Source organism: Dasypus novemcinctus, chromosome 6 (genome assembly GCF_030445035.2).
Source record: "Dasypus novemcinctus isolate mDasNov1 chromosome 6, mDasNov1.1.hap2, whole genome shotgun sequence".
Lineage (NCBI taxonomy): Eukaryota > Metazoa > Chordata > Mammalia > Cingulata > Dasypodidae > Dasypus > Dasypus novemcinctus.
Window position 1 is genome coordinate 67,872,995 of NC_080678.1, and position 22,471 is coordinate 67,895,465.

The following is a 22,471-nucleotide window of genomic DNA, read 5'->3' on the forward strand; positions in this document are numbered from 1 at the left end:
TTATTGCAATGTGGCTTTAGATAAACATAGATAATTAAAAAATTTTAAAAGCCACCTGGGACTTACCAGGGAATTACATTTCAGAATATACTAGAGGACTGTTCATTTGAATGATGCCATTTATATTGATTTCTTCTCAATTACATAGCTCATTTTGTTTGTTTTTTAGTTAGACTCTGGCTTGGAGTTTAGAAACTGCATATTTTATAAACCTGTTGTATCATTACAGTTTAATGACACTGAATTAAAATTGCCTTCTAGTCCTTTAATTTCCATTCTGAAATTTGGAAATATTTCTCTAAGAATTGAAATATGAGTGTGCAGAGAGGAAGAAAATTAATTTTAGTGATAAATAATAGGAGTTTTAAAAAAATGGAATTTAGCATTAATTAATCTTCACACCTTCAGTTCTAATGAGAGATACAGAGGGAAGGGCACTGGATTTGGAGACAGGAGAACCAAATTTTACACCTGGCTCAACCACCACCCAAGCTCATGCCCTTTCCTCCTCTTAGGCATAAGTTTCCTCATCTGAACAACAGGGTATTTGGACAACAAGGTATTTCTAACATCCAAGCATCCAAAAAGACAGGGAAGTAAATGCCCCACATACTGAAATCTTCCACATGGAAGTGAATCATCCTACTAGGGAGGTTGGAGTTCCTCAGACTCTGCAAGGAGATTTATAAAATGGAGCCAACATTATGAAGGAGACCCTGAACCCTTTATTGCAAGATGGGGCCTCCCATCTAGGCAGGGAAACAAAGTTCAAGAGATTATAGGTGGCAATGAATCAAAACTGCCCCCCCAAAGCACATAGGCACCATTTTAACTGCTTCCTTTCTGGGAAGAGAACTCTTTGGCTGTCATTTACCTTTGAGCTGTTTACGACCTTTAGCCAAATCATTCATCCATTTCAGGACTTCAGGATTAGAAGTCTTGTCACCATATGAAGGCTATGGGGGAAGGGAAAAATGTGGGTGGGAGGGAGGGAGGGAAAGAGAGAAAAGAAAAGGAAAAACAAGTTTTTAAACAGCTGAGTCGCACAAAGAGTACAGGCGCATATAAAACTGAGAAAGCAACTTCTGGAAAACAAAGCAACCATCTTGACCACCTCCACTCTTTCACCCTTGTCACAGGCATTGTTTCTAATTAGACCTAACCACCCAGCATTTTCACATAGTCCTAACCTTACCGGTGCCTTCTGCAGTCTTACTCTGTCACCTCATGGGTCACCTGCACCCCACAGCCTAGTGTCAGGCTGTATTCCATCTGTGCAGACAACCTCACTGAGGCAAACCAGAGCTTACTCCCTTGACTGTGGCTCACGTATTGGCTATTACCACAATCTGCTTGGGGAATACTGACAAGCAAACTGGAAGAGTTCACTTCTATAGGTCAAATCCCAGCTGAAGAAAGGAGATCCCAGGATCTCCCAAACCTGCCAACAGTCCTGCAGAGTCAGACTGTCAAGGGAATACCCAGGTTTCTATTCCTCCCACTATTAATCGACTTAATAGCCTACTGGGCTAGCACTGAAATGAACTTCATCACATATATGATCTTGGGTGTTATTTAGCTTTGCTATGCCTCAGTGTTGTCTATAAAATGAGAATTATAATACTAATAGCATTTCCCTCACAGAGTTGTCATGAGGGACAAATCAATACATATAAAGCCCTAAAAATAATTCCAGACACTTGCTAAACATTATGGAAGCATTAGCTGGAATTACAATAGTTGTTGCTGCTGTTACTATTACTAGCTGTAGTGGGAGCAGTAGTAGTGTTAGTTCTAATCCTTCATAGGACTACTGAAAGTCTTTACTGAGAGACAAAATGTAGGGAAATGTATGTCTACCAAGTAGCTTATACCTTGTATAGGCAATAATATATTTTTTATTTTAGAAGGAGATGATTTTCAGTACAAGTAATTCACCTAGATTTGCTTTATTTCTCCTTCTCAGACATAAAAGTAGACATTCTACAGAAAAGAGAAAATAGGTAAGAAAGGTAGCCAAGCACACTTGCATACCTCCTACCCCTGCCACAGCCACGATCAATAAGAAACTTCTTAAACAGGCTGATGCCACCCTGGCTACTTCTATGCAAGCCAGAGATTAATGGCTACTTGAACTGAGGATATACCAGGGGCTAGACAGCAGTTTTCAACATGGCAGTGATCATACATATAACAGGCTGAACTCTAAATCTAGGGGCTCTGCCGTATTTCTTTAAGACTCCACGACATTCACATAGCAACAACGGTTGGTAAGTGGCTGGTAAGATGGAGACAAAGGCAAATGGAGAACACATTCCTCTCAAGTTCAAAGGGAAAAATGTACTTGTTAGTGGGACAGGCTCATCCAAAGTACATGGGATCAGGTATGACATGTGAAACAGACATGCTTCTGTCAGTTCTGCAGTGATATAAAACTCTTATGTGAGCTTGGGCAGGAGACGGTTTCTATGGGGAGCCCTGGTGTCAGGTCCACAGACCTGTGTGGGCACCCCTACTTCTGAAACAACTTAGCGGATTCCACATGTGGGTCGCCAGAAGGATGCACTGTACTACCTCCTACTACCTGCTTTTATAGTCTACAATTGTGAAGTTATTCATGAAACGACTTCTTTTTCTTAATCACATGATACTTTGGCTTGGGTAACAGTCTATTTATATGACAAATGTTTTACATTTGATTTCTCAAAATCTTCACAGAATTCTCCATCTCAATCTGAGGACATATCATGTTACCCAGCGCTTTCTGGGTCTGCTCCACAGTTAATGCCATCTTTTGAAATAATGGCGCACACACAAATACACACAAAGACTCAGCCAGGGGGTGCCAAAGAAATGCGCTCTCACTACTGCATATAGGACTTGGAGAAATTTAAGGTTGAATTTTCTGACAATGTATTTTAAAGCTCAAAATCAATTTCTGAAACGAATTTTTTATTTCCCTACCCTTAAGGGAGCTTTTAAAAGAAGTTAAATCAAGCTTGCATGGATGGGCGCTTTCATCACGTGGAAAGTTTTCATATACAAGCTGTGGCTCTTCAAGCCATTTAACTTCTGAACTGAAATATTCTGGCTTAATAGATCCCATTGGCCATATATGCAGAAGTTTTATGCTCAGTACAGTTAAAATGGGGCTCCTGAGCCACATAAGGGGGTACCAATGAACCAGATTTGTGGTTTGCCAAAGATGGCTCAAAAGTCATCTTGGAAAGTTTTCTGGATTGGAAATAAAAATAACCTGAGTTTTCTTGGCTAGATAAATTCTTTGCTGTGTGATTCTTGGAAAGTCTCTTCCCCTCTCTGGGCCTCAGTTTCCTCAGTTATCAACTAAGAAGTAAGATTGATTGATCCCCCCCACTTCTAACATTCTCGGACTCCATGAAAAGTGGATATCTGATTGGAATAGCCTTTTCTAGGCCCAGGAGCACAATAATAGTCAAATGTAAAATGAATTGTAGGGCATAAGCACTGTTTCAGATAGGGGTGGGATACAGTTCCCTCCAACAGAGAGAAGATTGTGTTGTACAACGGCATCAGAAGAGCACAAAGGCCCAGCAGGAGCTCAGATTCAAAAATCAGCAGTGGTTGCTCTTAATTCCCCAGTCGGGCTGCCAGGGAGGGAAGCCTTCCACACGCAGCCAAGTCGAGCCCACTGACACGTCAGACCTCTCACTACAGCCTGGCGCCTGGACGAGAAGGGTGAGGGGAAGCCCTGTCTCCTGGGCCAGCAAGGTTCTGATCACACCAAAGACCTCGACACACACTGAGGCTGTGGGGACCCTGCAACCCCTCTTCCCTCCCTGCTCGAGGCTACCTTCTGCCTCTGTGAGTGTTTTCGTGGGTTAGGGTCTCTGTGCCGGGTCACAAGCAGGAAATGCAGGAAGTTCCAGGAGAAATTCTCTTCCAAAACAGGCAGCTGCCAGGTGGCTGTCATATTTGGGAGAAATAGTCACAGGGTCTGTGGCTGAGGTAGAAAATTCTGCTGGAGAATTGCTGAGTATAATTTTGCTTCACTTTTTTTTGACAAGGCCGAGATGGCCGTGAGATAGCCTGTTCAAAAATCACTCAAACAGATTAAAAAGTTAATTTTTAGGAGCACTTACTTCTTTTGTGCCCAGCACTGTACACGCACTACCTCACATAATACTCACCAACTTACATCACTGCTAGCCTTAACTCCATTGTACACAGGGATAAACTTGAGACTCAGAAAGGTAAAGGAACAAGTCCTAAGTCACTAAGTTCCTACGTGGCTGTGCTGGGATTCAAATGCAGGTCAGTCTGATTCAAAGAAGGGAAAGTAAGGGAAAGTTTAACAGGCCCTGGGAATGGAGTCCTTAGTTTTTACTCCACAATTTCCAGTGACACTCCAGTTGGAAACAGGGAAATCAGCTTCTCTCTGAATAGCAGGAGATGTCAAAGTCTGGATACCTATACATTTTATTTCTATTCTTCCACTGAGAAACTTACTCATCCCTCACCTATCTCACCAAGCCTGGACTGAAAGAATACAAGGCAGGACACAAGTCTTTTTTGGGCCTCAGTTTCCTCATCTGTAAAATAAGTCCCTGAGCTAATATGTAAGGCCCCTGCCTGCTCTATAAAGACAATAAACATCTGTGACTTCTTGATTGCTAAGAGGAGAATTTTCTGTACCCTGAATATGAATATCTTGAAAGCCAATCTGATTTTTGTTTTCCGTTTTGCAAAGCAAAAAGTTACTCAGCAGCCCTCTTTTAGTGAATTTGAGGCCACTGTGGGAAAAACAGGACAGGAAGAACAAGCAAGCAGGTATTACCTACTCACTCCACTCCCCAGAACTTAGCTCATGATCAGAGGGACCTTTCAGTTGCCTTCTGCTTAGTAAGCCTTTAAATATTTCAAGATGTACAAGAGATTATTCCTCATTCTCTTTTATTCCAACAACAAGCTGTTCTGGGCCCTCTGCCAAAGACCTAATATCGCTATGAAATTTCACATGGATATGGTTTTTCTCTATGTCATAGTCACCATTAGAGAAAAGCAATAAAAACCAAGATTGGCCATTGGCACACTTACCTATGATGCTACTGCTTCTTAAATGGAAAAAAAAAGTTCAAATTTGCAACACTGTAGCACCTGGACAAAGACTGGTGACTGTCAGGAAGGGGTTTACCAAAGTTTGTTCTTAGGAGTAGCCTGAAAGATGTCTCTTGAGATGTCCCCATTCTTCTACCAGTAAGTGATTATCTGTCAGAGAAAACTGTCTCTCCTTCCATGCTGTTCCACAATTAGTGATTCTGCCCTTTAGGTCCTCAATAGTTTCTTATCAAAATGCAAATTGGAAAGGGTTAAAGGAAAGATTAGACGGTAATTCAAAAGTTTTCCAAATTTTAGTCCTACAATGCCAGTGATTAATAAATCCTGGGGGCAGGAGGAGGGAGCAATTCGATAGTCAAATAAGATTGGGAATAAGAACTGTCCTTCATTACTAGGAAGCACCTCAGACAAGACCAACCGACAGCATCTGAGAACAAGACAGACCCAGGATAGTGAACTCAGTTTCGAACAGGACCTAGGGTGCCCCAGGGGAACAATGCTGTTAGATGGCAAAGAGGGGAACCTGAAAAGAAAGGACAGAGGCTCAGGAAAACCCACACCCCTCTGACAGAATCTGCTATTTCAAACCACAGTGTCCTTACCCGGTACTTCTTCTCTTGTTCAAATTTTTCTTCGAATTTCCGAATTTTCCGCTTGAGGCTCTGGATGTGCTTGGTGAGTTGAGTGATGGTCTGTGGCTCCTTGCCATCACCGCAGCTGCTCCGTGAAGAACTTCGGGGCCTGTGATGGTTGTGGAGAGGGAAAGAGCATCAAAAACAGTGGCCTTCTGGTAAATTCGGCTGCTAGTCTACAAACCCGGCCTCCTGAACTATCAGAGAAGTACTGTGGTAGCATCTGCACATTAATGGCGGCCCCTGATCACAGAACTCCATCATGAGCAGTGTCATCAGGAAACTTAGTGTACAGATGTCAGAATATTAAGGTCAAGAAATGCATTTACCGAAACCTGGAGGAGGCCAGCTTAGGACCAAGAAGAGTTCTGCTGAGGTGTGGTCCTAAATAGGATGCATAAGTCCTACTTACCAACATTATCAAAGAAGATTTAGGTGAATGGTGACCTTTCTGGAGCCTTTGAGAATCGATGAAATGAATGAGCACTTTCTCCAGAAAACGTGTACACGTTCTCACATGACACACAACTTCACATTCAAGAGCATTAATTGCCCAGTTGGGTTAAACTCATGAATAGCAAAATGAATTATTAGGAAGAAACTCGGGATGCTTTGGGCATGTTTTTACCCAAGTGATTTCTAAATTTTAGCTATTCATCAAAACTATTTGTGGGACTTAAAAAAAAAAAAATACAACTCCCCTCCCCCACTCCAGTCTAGAATCAATTCCAAATATAAAAGGGCAGGTATTTGACCTTTTTGTGCAGCCCTTGTAAGTAAACCATTTCTCTAAATTCTAAGAAAAACTTGAAGTGGGCAATTCTTAAGAGTTCCCACATCCATCCATTGAAACTACTATTGGAGATGGAAAGAAGAGTGAGCTCATCAAGAACAGTATTCCTAATATACACAGGTACACATACTTATAAGGACTCTGGTCATTTTACCAAATATGCTTAAACATGTGAAACCCTGGGGTAGTTTATATCTTATGACTATTTCCTCCTGAGATGTTAAGGCTTGAAAGAGCATTCCCAACTAGAAATGGCACTGATTCTGTCATTTATTGTCCAGGTCTTTATAGTGTATTGGTAGGCATGTTTGCACTATTTCAGACACGAACTTCACTGCAGTTCATAAATGTAGTATTTGAAAACCATAAGAAGTGACGATAACAATGAAACAAGGCTTTCTTACATTATAAACTGCTGAGAGCTGGGTGGAGAAGGGGCTGATTCAGGGTCCAAGTTGAACCTCTGGCTTTGGCTGAAGATGGAGCATCGTGGTGACAGCAGTGGGTTGTCTCCGTCAGTGATGTGATAAAGCAGCCTGCTGGTCCCCATAGACTGCAGGTCTTCCAGTGCATTGTTGGCTTCACTCTGCCCATCTTTGTGAACTGGCACAGGGTCTGGGGAAAACAAGATAAATCATCAAGACTTAGAAGCGACATGTTTGTGTCATGTTCCTAAATAAAGACCATAAAGATTCACTATAATAGTTTTTGCCTCTCTTCCTTCTGGGGATGTGAAAGGCTTTCAAAACAGTGTCAAATTTATTCCCACAGAACCTGGGTAGAAACTATTACAAGACCACTAATAAAAAAGGAAACACAATTTTATTTCATAATGAAGAGTCAACATAGCCCAACTTTGTAAAATCCTTTTTTTCATAGTATTTATATATGTTAGAGGATATATTGCAAAAAAGTTAGAGTGAATTTTAAAAAAGTAACAAAATGGAGCTGGAGCAAAAGATGATAGATTATGAGGAAGCAAAGGGATGACAGAATTGGCAGTGAAGGAAGGGAGAGAAGGGGAAGAAAAGAGGGGAGAGAAGGGAAGAGAGGGGAGAGGAGACCCCAGACAGAAAATCACTCAGCAACAATTAAAAATGATGGAGAACTCTGCTCATCAACATGGGATGTTTAGAATATGCTAAATGGAAAACACAAAAGCTACATATGAACTGCAAAACATGGTAGAATTCTGTTTTCTCTAAAATTGTATGTAGTATTTTAGGTTAAAAAAATAAAAACAACAACACACACAACCTGCTCCAAACTCTCACCAGCTAGCCAGCTTGGTACATGAAATCTCACTGTAACATTTCCCTTTGAAGTTAGCCCATTAGCTTCTCATCCCAGGGTCAGTCCCCAAGGCCAGTACTAGGAGGTGGGATAAGGGTGGGGGTCTCAGAGGAGGCTTATTAAAACCCTGAGCCTTAGGGTGGCCAGGGTAAGAGTCTCTCCATCCTGGGGCTCTGAAAAGTGGAAATGGTGAAAATAAATGAGTTTATATGGCTAAGAGACTTATAAACTCATCAGAGGTCATCAGAGAGGTAATGCTTATGCATGTCTCAGCAGGATCTCATAGACAGTCAGAGTAGATACTACCCCTAATAGTGGGGCTCCTGAGGGCTCTGGAGACACCCGGGTCCTATGGTCATAGCAGGTAGCTCCAGAGTTTGGTGCCTTGCCAGTGGGCCCTACTTTGGATTTTGTGCTTCCTAGTGTGACAGAGTTGGACTCAGATGTGACTTCTCTACACATGCCTCTTCTGACCCTTTCATTGAACCTATAGTTGGTGCTGGAGTTTGTATGTCCAAGAGACTTGAATCTCTGAGCTGTTCATGTACCAGCTGGGCCCTGAGACTCAGTGGAGTTGCAACGGCTACTCTCCAGGTAATTGGACTCACCAAGGATAACTAACAAAGAGGTGAAGATGGTCAATCACCACACCAAGGAACCAAGAGTCTACAACTGCAAGCAAGAGTATACCATCCATCCATATAGGATCGAAGGCCCCTCTCAATTAGATGTGGAGTGAGCATCACCATCCCAGAATCCTAAGGATTGGGGAATGAAATATGGACTAGAGTGGATGTACCTGTATTCTACTATAGACTTGTGATTCTAAGAATGGAAGAAATTATATCATTGATGTGGAGACAGTGGCCACAGGAGTTGCTGAAGACAGGGAAAGGGAAAAAGAGAATATGAGGGCATTTTCAGGACTTGGAATTTTCCTGAATGATAACTGCAATGACTGATACAGGCTATTATATATCCTACCATAACCTACAGGATTGAGTGGGAGAGAGTGTAAACTACAATATAAATTATAATCCATGCTTAGTGGCAATGCTCTAAAATATTCGTCAATTGCAATGAATGTACCATGCTAATGAAAAAAATTGTTAATATGGGGAACAGTGGGAGGTGTGGGGAATGAGACATATGGGGACTCCCTTATTTTTTTTATGTAAAATTTTATGTAATCTAAGTATTTTTTAAAAATAAATAAAAAATACATTAAAAAAAAAAAAAAGAACTGGCCAAAACAAAAATCTTCTCAATTTTGCCTAACAGACAAATCAGGGCAACCTAAAGCCTTCTCTTACTCCTACTTCCCCCAAGGAAGATTAGCTGGATGAATAAGCAGAATCTGAAAATAGTGACAATCCATTCTTCCAAAATAAACATTAATCACAATTGGGTAAGGTATGGTTCTTAATCAGGTTTAGAATGGCTCGAGTTCTCTAGAGCTTGAAATGCAATTTGCTTTGTGTAACATCAAAGGTCTGATTAGGTCCTTGTGCGTTTTCCATCTGCTTCTTCCTTCCCTGTCGGGTTATAGTCTGTGAGGGTAAATTCGCCTCCTATTGTGCCTGTGAAGCTGCAGGCTGCTCAGAAATGGATGTGGTGAGGACTGGGCAAAGAGAGGGAACCTGTTGAATGCCAGGGTCTCAGTCCCACAGGCATGGGAGGCTGGTGTGACTGACACACAGCACCACAGGCTACACCCTTGCAGGAATTTACCCTGAAGTTACCACAGCTCGGCAGGAGCCAAAAGGAGTAAGTTCCTAACCAATAAATCACAGCATACGCGAGCAAGTCACTTTCAAAATCCACCAGGGGGTATATGGGGTCCTCGATGAGCTATTTTCCTAAGCCATTAGGCTCTAAAAAAGAAAGGCATTTTATGTATGTTCCCTGTTTCCTGGAAATACCTTTTGGTGAGAATGGTGAGGAAGAAGGGACTCTTTGGCAAGCACCCAGGACAGCATATTTTTATTGGAATGAGAATGGTCTGGGGAGGTCAGTGTAGCAGTGGCCCAGCATCAAAACCAACAAGTGTCTGCATGGTTTCCCTCAGTGCTGGTTTGTAATGCCAGAACGGAGGCACCTCTGTTCCTAGCCATGCGTGAAGCAGAACCGGAAAAGAGTTCTGAAACCCCCAGAGCGCGAAGATGCACCCTCAGAGACTCACAGAGCACTCTGAGTTGCTCTTTTGGAATTACACTGCAGTACGAACTAGAAAACTCCATTTACATGGCATCTGTTTCTCTTAAGCACTGAACCTAGTTTACAGAGCTGTCTAATTAACACCCCTCCCCTATCCCCCTCCCTGCCCCCAACCTATCAAATGCACCACTGAAGGAGGCAGTGGCCGAAAAGACCCCAAAGCAACCAGCTGAAAAGCAACAGAGTTGCAAACTGGTCATTTGGTATTACTTTGTCCTAACTCACCATTTCAGTTAAGCAGCAGCTTAATTAAATCAGCCTGATGTGCATCTATGTGTGTGCCTTTGTACAGGCAGATTTATTGCGCTCCATATTCAGAAGAGGCCAGCGGGGAGTCACAGCCAGCCTGCGCTGCTGCCATGCCGGGGACAGAGCCCAAGCCAAGGCTTCCAGGCCCTGCTCCCTCCCAGGCTGTGCCCCAGACAGAAGTTTATGGCAATATTAAATAAACTCAGATGGTTCCCTGGGGGCACCTTCCTTGGGGAGAGAAAGGAAGAGGCTGGCTTTCCAGTGCATCCTGCAATGCAACATAGTTTAATAGAAGGGTGTTTGGGAGCCCACCTCTCTCCTCTTCGCTGTTTGGCTATCTTACAGGTCTGGGACAACAAAAATAAGTAGAAACAAGTATACAAAGTACCCCTGAGAAGAGAAGAAAACATTCCAGGCATAGAACAATAAAGGAGGGTCCTCAGTTTAAATCCCTAGTCTACTACTTGTTACTTAGGACTTTGGAAATGATGGACCTTTTTAAGCTTCAGTTCCTTCATCTGTAAAATGGGGAGAAAAATGTTGTCTATTTCACAGGACTAAGGGTTAAAGGAAATACAACTATCCTCTACATATATCGTTGCCATATCCTTATAAACCTATTTAACTAAACTTTTATGTACATATGTACATATTTTTATTTCAACCACATTTTTAAAAATTTCCACTTCATCCTAAGCAATGATGGCCAAGACAACAAATTTGTATGTGCTAGTTATATATATTTTTTACTAATACATGTTAAAAATAAACCCTATTAAAACTAGCAATGCTCACCTATACATCCAATGTATATCATATGTGGTGAAATATTATAAAGAGTCATAGAAACTACTTTACACAGTAACCAAGAGAAACATCATTTTAACTGTTGCTGTTATGTAATTAAAGGAGTTGACTATTATCTTCCATTACTGAGGACCAACCACATTAGAAGCCCCTGTTGGGGTTAATATGGGAAATGAGAACCAAAATACTTCTTGACATGTTGTCTCTCCTGTCATTTTTTATAAATAAAAATAACCATATCTAATATTTATAGACATAAAATATGTAGCATATAATATCAGAGTGACTCACCATGTCCTCAAATGTGTTCTAAGAATTTTTGCACGCATTTAATTTTCATCACAACTATGTGAAGCTAGTAGTAACATACATGCTCTCCGTTTTCTATTCAGCAGGGAAGGTGGTATAACTATGTTAATTCCATTCACGGAGGGTCTGACCAGTGCCCACTGCGGAATATTCCGCATCTCTGACCTGGGGAGCCTAAGAGTGTTTCTGGCAGCCCCATCACTGAGCAGAAGGGAACACAGAAAATGGAAATAATTATCATCAGTGTATGAAGGCCAAGAGACCACTTCAGATCTGGCTACAACCCCAGGCAGAAGCTTTATTACAGCTGTTAAATGAGTCACTCAGATTTTAAAATACGTCTTGCGAATGTGAATTTTTAAAGCAATCCAAAATTTAAATAAATCTCTATCTGCAAATACTTGGGATGGACTGGAAGATTTAACTGAGTAATCAATTAGCTATAACTGAGTAATCAATTAGCTACAGTCTTGTGGATTTATTCATTTGTGCTTTTAGATTTGCCCATCATGGTGGGCTCATAGACAACAAGCACTGAGGTACATTCCAAAATGCCCAACATTGTCCTTTGTGGCTTTTAAATGCTAAATGATTCAAAGCATGTCCATGATCCCAGTGCAGTGCAGGCATTAGGGTCTTGACCAGCTTCTCTCTGGCCCAGGGAGGATAAGAGCATCACACACAAAAAGAGGGCTCCAAAAACAAAAACAGCAAACAAACAAAACCTCTGATGGAGGCATGACAGGTTCAGTCTTGGGCATATTGAATTTGAGATGCCTACAGGCACTCGGGGGTGAGCTATGAAGTCAGGGGAAGGAGACCACCGAAAAACGTGAAGTCTGGGGGAAGGGAGGGCTGGGAGGGGAGGTAGGGGCAGATGAAAATCCAGGAAAGACCAGCAGTATAAACATGCTTCTGTGGACGGCCACCAGAAATGCCAGGGCACTAGAAGAGCAAAAAACTGTCATTGGGAAGGCAGGCTAGATTTCATAGCAAAACAAGATCCTGCACAATCCAAGAGGTAGCTTGCCATCATGGCAAGAACATGGGGTGTAGGGACAGAATGACCTAATCAAGTCCCAGTTTTGCCATTTACTGCCTGTGGGACCAGGGGCACACGACTTAATCCCTTTGGCCCTCAGTTTTCCCATTTGCACAATAGAAATTCATTCATTCTTTCAACAAGTGTTTATTCATCATCTACTGCATGCCAAGGCCTGTTTTAGGTAATTATGATGACAGTATCTAATCCTCATAAATTATTAGGAAGATTAAAAAGGAATGTCAAGTGCTTAGGGCAGTGCCTGGGGGAGAAAAACGTAAGTCTACCAATAAACATTACTTATTGTTTTGTCTTTATGGTACAACCTTTCACCTAGTTAGGGAACTGAGGAGGGGAATGGGATAGGGGAAGGGAAGATGGCTTCAGTTCCAGGTGCACGGAGTTAACAGGCACTTTGGGGCATTCAGGGGCTGGTGCCCAGCAGACCGTGCATATGTGTAGGATGGTGCTCAGGAGAGAAATGTCTGTGTTCACTCTCAGCACACGTTTCTCCAATGCCTCTGATGGTTTGGGAGAGAAGGGTCAGGACAGTGAGGCCCATTTTCATTTTGAAGGTGCCAATGTACTGACTTCAGTTAAAAGCCGTGGCAAATAAATTGGGGCACTGGGTTTGCTGAGCAATGAGGAATTCCAAAATCCTCCTAAAAAGCAGAAAGAAACATGGGTCAAGAAGTCTCAGAGTAGATCTACATTTATTCCTTGCTCCTGTGTTTTCTGGTACAATCTTCTGATTAAGTTTTTTCACTGGTAAATACAGATACAGGTTTTAGGTTTGGTGGTAGCTCTTAAGATAAATTTATTCCCACCACTTTTGTTTCCTAGAGAATTATAGAAGGACAATTTTTAAATACATTTTCTTTATAAATAAAATTAAGCTTGAGCTCTTCTACCTAACATGTTCAGCCCTTTTTGCTCAATGAACATATCATTTAAATCCCAGAAATTCCTGAAGCTTCAGGCTATACTGTCTTATTTTAAAAGTCCAAAAACAATTCATATATATTTTTATAAAAGATTTGTATAAAGACTTTCTAAAGCATTTTACTGGTATTTTCACTGTCTCAATGGTAATAATGACTAATAACTTCCATTTTTAAAAAGTAATATCAAAGGAAAATTATATTATTTGGCCAATGTGGTTTAAGATATAATTTTGAGAGATTTAAACAATTGAAGCTCACCTAAATTTTAAGTAAAATGAAATTCAAAAAATATCATAAATAGGTTTTAATTCCACACCATGGCCAGCTTAGCAAAGGAAATTCCCGAAGGAAAAGAAAAGAGGAAGCAGAAACCACTAGAGTGAAGGGAGACCAAAGAAGACAGCAGCAAGACAGTGGGCAAGAAAGAAGCATCCGGAAGGCCATGAGAGAAGAAAAACAAAGAGACCATCATGATGGGCGTGGCTCAGAAGAAAGGAGAGTCAGGAGGAGAAATGTTCAGTTGCCTATGAGGAAAGGTACAGTAAAAGTAAACTTCTTGTGGCCCATGGAAGACAAAGATCTTCAGAAGTTAATAATTCTACACTAAATCAGAACTACTGTGGGCTAGAGCAGCCTGACCTACACTGAGGACAGAGAAGGTATGATCCCCAGAGTGCTCTATTGGGAAAAGGAATAAATCCATATTTTTGCATTGTTCTGGAGTAGAACATCTAAGGCAAGTACATTTCATTTTTTCAGAGGCAGTTTCTATACACTACCAATCCAAATGTCCAATTAGTAGAGGAAAGAAAAAACAGACACATCTATCCAGTGACAATGAATGTTTTACCTTTCCTGATTATCAAGACTTATCCTTTGCCTGTATACATGTTGTCACAGAGTGGCTGAGAAATCCAAGGGAAATGGACAATGAACAGTGCCTCCTGAGGCCATCTCCCCCACCCCCACCTAATGTCCCAAAAGGGAAGCCAACTACTTGGATTACAACCAGGCTGAACAATACCAGCCCCAGTTGCAGAGTTCTGCCTGAGCTGAGCTGTGGGCCAGGGAAAGGCAGGCATCGTGCAGGATAGCCTCAGAGATTCAGAGGCATCCTCTAGATAAACAGATATGGATGCTGTGATGCAAATCACTTTTCAGCCTGATCAGCTTCCCAGGTCTTATAGTAGATTCCTGCACAACTGATCACCTCAGTGGGACAGCTAATAAAAATCTGCTATTAAGACGACATGAGCCACTTTCAAAAGGGAGGTTTCATTTATGGGCAGATGTGCTTTAAGAAGCAGGAGAATTGAATATACAAAGCTAACGGGAAGATTGCTGAAGGAAACTCCAGCTATAATGTGGGCAGTATCTTTAAGAGGCTCACCAAAAGTGTATTAGGAAATATAGTCAAGAATTAGTAGTCTCAAGGGTCCCATTAGTCTGGGTGAATTAGCCCCACATAGACAAGCCACAGGAACATGATTCCCAGGGAAGAGGAAGAGACAGAGGAGGTGGCCCGCCCCAGCGCTGGGCGGCTTCCAGGGCATCACTGGACACTGAGATCTAGGCCACTTTGAGCCAGTACTCTTTAAATGCATGGAGGAATGACACCGACATAACAAGAAAGGTTTTGACATGACTATAAACTTGCTGGTGAAGCCTGAGCTCTGGCGTCAGAGACCTAGGCGAGGTCTGCGATTCCACTTGCTCACAGCTATGGTGTCCTTGGGCAGGCAAGTCTCTTCAAACGTCAGACTCCTCATTTGTCAAGAGTTGTGGGACAGACAAAGGAGATAAGGCATGTTATCACAGTATATGCTCTGTCCTAAGAACTGAATTTTAAAAAAATAATAATCGCGTGGTAATTTAGGCTGTAATATCAATTTTTTTTCCTTCCTCTAATAAGGCAGTTGTAGAAACAGCTTCTGAGAACTGAATTCCCAAATTATAAATTTTGAAATTATGTAAAATACTTCCTTTGGAAAACAAGGGGTTAACATGAAGCTCCCTTCACAGACTACAAAGATGGTTATAAAAGCATCAGGGAAAAATGATGAATAGTATAGGTCTTTTCCAGTCAAGTTATGTTGTAGATTTAACACAAGATAGACTTTATTGTAATAAATGTAGTTCCAACTTTAAGAGATGGTAATTATTCAACATTCAACCATCAGCTCTATAGATTAGTGCTGTTATAAATGCCTCTTGCGTAAAAGAACTAGGGAAATGTCAATCATATGCAAGACTCTAAAGGGGACGTAAGGAATGAACATTACTAAATGTCATTTCCTCACCTTGGTAGTTAGAAATTATAATAGAGTATAACTATCTAAAGGCAAAGGCTTTAACTTGAACTGGGGAAAGGACAACGTAGTTCTGAATAAGGCAATAATGCCCAGCTTATATAATAACACATCTAACATTCACTGAGCATTTATTTACCTTGGGTGCCATGCTAAAAGTTTCACATGTATCATGCCATGTCACTGTCATAACAATCCTAAGTAGTAGCTACTATTATTTTTCCCATTTTTCAGAAAAGGAAATTGAGGCACACAGAGGTTAGATAACTCGTCCAGGCGGCAGACTTGGCCCAGTGGTTAGGGTCCATCTACCACATGGGAGGTCCACGGTTCAAACCTCCTTAACCCTTGTAGAGCTGGCCCATGCGCAGTGCTGATGTGTGTAAGGAGTGCCTGCCACGCAGGGGTGTCCCCGCATAGGGGAGCTCCACGTGCAAGGAGTGCACCCCAGAAGGAGAGTCGCCCAGCGCGAAAGAAAGTGCAGCCTGCCCAGGAACGGTGCTGCACACACGGAGAACTGACACACAAGGTGATGCAACAAAAAGAAACACAGGCTCCCGTGCCGCTGACAACAGCAGAAGCGGACAAAGAAGATGCAGCAAATAGACACAAAGAACAGACAACCGGGGTGGCGGGGGAAGGGGAGAGAAATAAATAAATCTTTAAAAAAAAAAAAAAAAAAAGATAACTCATCCAAGGTCATCCAGCCAGCACTTGGACTTCAGCAACTAGCTATGTTTCTGAACAAAGCAGAACCAATTAATAGAACTTATGCGGGCTGTCAAGAAGCATGGTTTTCTATACCAAAGGTTGTTTAAACCAAAATGATCTTGAGCTAAAAGTTTTGTAATGGATACAAAATTCATTTAACGATACGCAGCAAAGGGCAAGGTTGAATTAATATCTTTGTGACAGACATGCCAGAACCAGTCTTTGCAAATAGATCCTGGATTAATCTTATTGTACATTTCCAGAAATGACATAGAAGAGGAAGTACAGAGTGATAAGTCTGTGTTTGCACATGACGTTGATATTTTTCAAAGAGGACAGTTTAAGCAACCAAGAAAAGCTCACAAACCATGGGGAGGCTAAACAGTGGCAGATGAACTTCACTGCAGGCCAGTAGGTAATGTGGTTGAAGAAAATTAATCCATCTACTCTTAAAATAATAAGTACTAAACTATTAGTTTCAAAGGAATGAATTTTTGCAGCTCTTGTAGAATATACTACCATGACGTAAAGGCCAGGAAAATACTGTGCATCACTAGGATGAGTTTGAAAAATAATCCTTAAAGTATAATTACTTTGTAGTTATTTAATACTTTTGTGCCCATGTATGTTTTTGTTATTAATTCATTTTTTGAGTTCATTACAGATTCATTTGCTGATATAAAAAATAACAGAGAGATCCCTTGCACACTTTGGCCAATTTCCCCCAATGGCAATATTTTGTGAATCTGTAGTACCTCTGTCCATATTTAAGGATAAAGAAAAGCCTACTATTTGACTCCACCTGGATTGCAGGTCAGATAAAGAATGGGCACCTAGAGATGGTTCAGATCAGAGGAGCTGAACTGACTTTAGGAATAATGGAGCTGTAATAGGTTAATCAACTACAAATAAGGTCTGTTCAGTCTGACCAAATAAAGTTAGGGGTGGATAAGCAAAATTACTTTTTCAGACCCATTAATTATGTCTAATGCATATAGATTGGCTATAGGCTTAATTCTGAATTATAGAATATTAGCACTGTGGGGACTTAATACTTAAGCCAGATGGCAATTAGCATAGTGGTGAAGAGCTTAGGCTGTGGGGTTTCAGACCAGAAAGCCCCCTGACTCATCCCTCACCTCGATCCCACCACTAAGGAGCTATGGGACCTTCAGCAAGTTATACCTACTCTCCAAGTTTACTTCCTCATCTTCAATTTGAGTATAATTATGGCACCTATCTCAGTGTTTTTGTGAGGCTATGGTAACAAAATCCACATACCAATACCTGATGCACATACAGAAGCCAGTGCTAGCTAATTTGATGTTATTCACTTAAAAGCCTTTAAAGCAGGGTTTAGGAACCTCAGCACTGCTGACATTTTGGACCAGATAATTCTTCATCGTGGGAGCTGTCCTGCTCCCTGCAGGATGTTTAGCAGCATCCCTGGCCTCTACTTTCTAAATGCCAGGAGCTTCTCCCCAAGTTGTGATAACCAAAATCTCTACAGATATTGCCAAATGTTTTCTAGGGGGACAAAATGCACCTAAGTTTAAGACTACAGTTTTAAAGGAACCATTTAGTACAAACAAATGAAATACTACTTTCCACAGTGGTAGCTGCTTTTATTTAAAGCAACAGGTGAAAATATAAAAGGGTTCAAGAAGGGTTTAGAAATAATTACACATATCCTCATGATGAATGAAGTTCTAAAAGATATTAGGAAACTGCATGCACTTCTGAAGTATGAATACCCCTCTCCCCTGACTTCCAAAAGACAACTGCAAGAGTAGAGCTGGGTGACCAGTTCCACCGACTAGGATACGAGATGCTCACCTCTTCAAGAAGTCCAATTAGAAACTGAACTTGCAGCAAGAACACATTTCAAGGCACTCCTGGAAGGGGACTGTGTTCTATACAGTATTCCCAAGCTTTTCTGCATGTTAGAATCACCAGTGGTGATTTTCAAACATGGAGATTCTCAGGACTCATCTCTACATTTTCATTTTCATTTTGGGATGGGGCCAGATGTATGTAGATTTATTAAGCATTCCCAAATAATTGGGAACTTCTGGTCAAGTGGACAGTATATTAAGACATGAGAAAGGAAGGAGGTCAGTTTTCCTTTGATGCTATCTCCAATCAACTTCGACATTAGAAAGAGACTCAAAACTACATAGAATTCTTTATAGAAATAATAGTAGACTGTAAATAGATATACCGCATTAGTGTTCTGTAATTATCAACATTAATATCAAGACTCTTATCCAGATGGGAAGTTCAATTTGAAAATCAAGATTTAGAAAAAAAGAATTAAGTACTTCTATCAAACTATTATTTCTTATAATAAGTCTCCAGTTATCTCTGGTGACAGCTTTTGCTGAAAACTCCATACCATCAATCACTCTTGTTTAGATGAACCAAAGTTACTACACTTAGTCATGTGAATACCAAACAGTCCTTCTGCACACTTTGAAAATGACAAGCAGTTGAAAAGACAACCCTTATTCCAGTTTCCATTGAACCACAGCAGAATAGCATGGCTTACTAATATCAAGAAAACACTTGCTTCAGCTGTTAAAGGACACTGACCCACTGAGAAGGATTTTCAGCCTAACTCCCAAATGAGTTTCCATCTCACATTATGCCATTTGTGGCCTATGTATGTTGACCAATCATCCAGGATTGCCTGGGACTGAGGGGTTTTCCAGGATGGGATAGTTCTGGGCAATTGAACAGTTGATTACCCTTCTTAGAATCCCAAAGCAGCTTTGAAAGTGAGTTCCTCACCATCATTTTTCTCTAGGGGCCATATACATCCTTTCTTTTTTTTTTTTCTTTTTTTAAAGATTTATTTATTTATTTATTTGATTCCCCCCCCCCCCCCAGTTGTCTGTTGTCTGTGTCTATTTGCTGTGTCTTGTTTCTTTGTCTTCTTCTGTCGTCGTCAGCAGCATGGGAAATGTGGGCGGCGCCACTCCTGGGCAGGCTGCACTTTCTTTCGCGCTGGGCGGCTCTCCTTGTGCATAGGGGCACTCCTTGTGCATAGGGGCTCCCCTATGCAGGGGACACCCCTGCGTGGCAGGGCACTCCTTGCGCGCATCAGCACTGCGCATGGGCCAGCTCCACACGGGTCAAGGAGGCCCGGGGTTTGAACCGCGGACCTCCCATGTGGTAGATGGACGCCCTAACCACTGGGCCAAGTCTGTTTCCCAATATATACATCCTTTCAATCTGTTCTTGTCCCAATCTTTATCCGTGCCCCCATCCCACCCGTCCACAGCCTCTAGACTTGGATACCTGAGCACCTTTCTCCTCCTGAAGTAAATGGACTGAGCCAACTGGTCACAGATCCTGAGTTACGAGTCCTACATGGTCTGTGAGCCAACGCCCCATGATGAAATCAAAGTGGCAGAGTCAAAGAAAACCTGACCTTCTCTCATAATTCAAGACACTGTTCACTTGGCTAGTGGTTCCCAATTATTTGGTAGTGTTTATGAAATATACAGATTCCAGGACTCCCCCTTCAGACTGTTTAGAGATGAGGCCTGAGAATCTCCATGCTTGAGAAGCTCCCCAGGTAACTCTGACATGCAAGTAGGGTTGGGACACGTTCTAGAAAACATTCCAGGGCACTTGCTGAGCATGTATGTGTGCACACACATTCACACATTGAAAATCTCTCCACAGAATACTTTGGAAGGGTTTCCGGAAACCTCAGATTGATTTTAGAAAACCCAACATCCATATTACAAAACTCCTCTGAAAGGTGCCTTCTGCCCATTTCTGCAAGTTGAAACTTAACATGGAATGTATTGTTGGTTCCTTTGTGTGGGCAATTCCTACATAAATTCAGCATGCATTTCCATTTTACAGGGAGTGTTCAAAAGTTGTTGCCAGTTCTGTCCATCCACAATGAGAAAATGCAAAACTATTTCTCATCTTCAGAGAAAATAGGAGACACACACACACAAGTCATGATTTTTTAAAAAGCCGAGAAGAAATATATCCATATTGGACATGCAACAACTATTTAATTAAACAATCATTCTTTTTTTAGCCAGTAGTATACCTAATCCAAAACAGCAGAAAACTCAAAGAATCATTTGTATTTGGCTTGAGACTGCTTTAGGTGTTTTATAAACTGTTTGTTTGCAGGGAGTGAAATATGGGCTCCTACTCAATTTCACTTGTATCTCATTCCAAACACAGTGGCCAAAACAGGAAGGGAGCTCTCCAGGCAACAAGGTCACAGCCAATTGGTCCCCTGCATCCAGGGAAATACTCTACCACTTACCAGCAGTGCCATCTTGTGCCAGTTAATTAACTTCTCTAGACTCTAGTCGGGTCCTTACTAGAAAATAGGAGTAGCATTATTTCAAAGGTTGTTCTAAACACTGACAATAATGCTTACAAAGTGCTTAGAACAATGCCTGATTCATAGACACCTCATAAAACAAACACATCTAAGCCTATTTCTATCATCCATCCAGAAGCCAGTCAGCAAACCTCTGACCCATTTGTATTAGAAAAGAAACTATGTTCTCATTTCTACTCATGTAAATGAGCGTTTCTTTCCTGCCCAACTCTTTGGGAGAGCATTTGTTTGCCTTCTGCTTGCCAGTCAGTCTACCTACCATCCACAGGATTAAAGCTGTAGAAACTAAGAGAAAAAATGAGACTTTTTGAACAGAAATTAATGCTAGGAAAAAAAAAAAAGAACCACAGAGACATAACAAAATAATATAGGATAAGAATGAGCTGCTCCACTTACCTCCACTCTCTCTGGGTTCTTGCATCATCTTATAGGCAGTTAGAAGACTAAAGAAAGTAGCCCTGTTGAAATTTCCCCACACCTCAAATATATGAGTTTCACAATGGAACAGTTTATCTAAGTCCAGTGATTGGAAATAAGCACACCACTCCCTTACCACAGGATATTAAGTAGGAAAATGAAGACAAAGTTGTGATGGGACCTTTTTCCCTGACCCCCACTTATGTGAGTTGAACTCAGCCTCCAGCTGAAGAGAAGTCTCCCCTTTAGGGCATATCTTAATTTCTCCTGCTCCCTCCCAACCCCCACCCCCACCCCTATAACTCAGACATAATTCCTCCTTTCCATGTAGCACCAGTCACCGTTTCCCACAGGGAGCCAGGCTAAGAATAAGCAGTAAGAAGCTGCACTACCTTGAGAGTACAAACGAGCACATCCCCCAGCCGAGCCTCTTACCTGCAGAATCTGCCCCATCGGCAGGCATGCTCTGAGTTGATTCTGGGGCTGGGTCCTTGACTCCATGCACCTGAGCGGCTTCTTCCTGATTTGTCAAAAATGCAGAGCACAGATCAGATTCGAAGGCTTGGAGCTTCAGCAAGGAATTCTGCCAGCAAAAACAGAACATTGGGCTAGCTAAGTAGATGCCTAGCGCCCAAGGGTGGGTGGGCAGCGCCCGCTAGTACCCGTTCTCCAGAGCTGGGCAGGAAGAGGGTCGCAGCCACAGCTGCTGCAGAGATGTGCCCGCATCAAACACGCATTATTCCACATGCAGCCCGACTTTCTGCCTCATTTAAATCCTAACGTAGATGGCTTATTTGTGACACATGGGGCTGATGGTTTCGTCAGCAAGAGACGCTGCACTGGGAGAACCAATCCGAGAACGTATCTGCTTCCCGGGTGCGGGAGGCTTTACTCTTCGCCAGTGTTTCATTCACTGTGCTGACATAGGAGAGGATGACATTAGGCCCCTCCCAGGCTACCATTCATAAAAGCCTTCGCGCCTCCACCGCTAAGACCGCAGGAGACCGCAGTGCACAAAGAGTTACTGCTGCAGAGGCGCATCGGGGAGGGGCTTGGTCCTCCCGACCCGCTTCCCTACCGAGTAAGCCGCTTCTGAAGTTACTTTCTCGCAGGGGATGGCTGCAGCTGCCTTTTCTATCGACAGCAGAGTTTAAGGAGACAAGCTCGGTCACTGACCGGCGCCCAGACACTGAGAGAGAAACGATTTATCTTTTACAGCCGCAGCGCACACACGCACCCCGCCCACTCCCTTCACTTCTCATCTGAAGTTTCT

At 42.0% G+C, this 22,471-nt stretch overlaps 1 protein-coding gene across 10 annotated transcripts in view; it reads right to left on the minus strand.

Moving 5' to 3' along the window:
• FAM13C (family with sequence similarity 13 member C) overlaps nt 1-22,471 on the minus strand; it is a 136,459-nt gene that overhangs the window by 21,157 nt on the left and 92,831 nt on the right. For 5 of the 10 annotated variants that reach the window (XR_011649032.1, XR_011649031.1, XR_011649030.1 and 2 more), the window contains 4 exons: nt 21,634-21,718; nt 6,927-7,137; nt 5,700-5,838; nt 875-956 (listed from right to left, as the gene is read on the minus strand). Coding sequence is in view for 7 of the 10 variants with exons in the window: in XM_071215800.1 (XP_071071901.1) it covers nt 875-956; nt 5,700-5,838; nt 6,927-7,137; nt 21,634-21,718 (517 nt within the window). In the remaining 3 variants the exon portion in view is untranslated. Of the gene's footprint in view, nt 1-874; nt 957-5,699; nt 5,839-6,926; nt 7,138-21,633; nt 21,782-22,471 lie in introns of all 10 variants that reach the window. The other 5 variants (XM_071215801.1, XM_071215799.1, XM_071215798.1 and 2 more) reach the window with 1 other exon arrangement.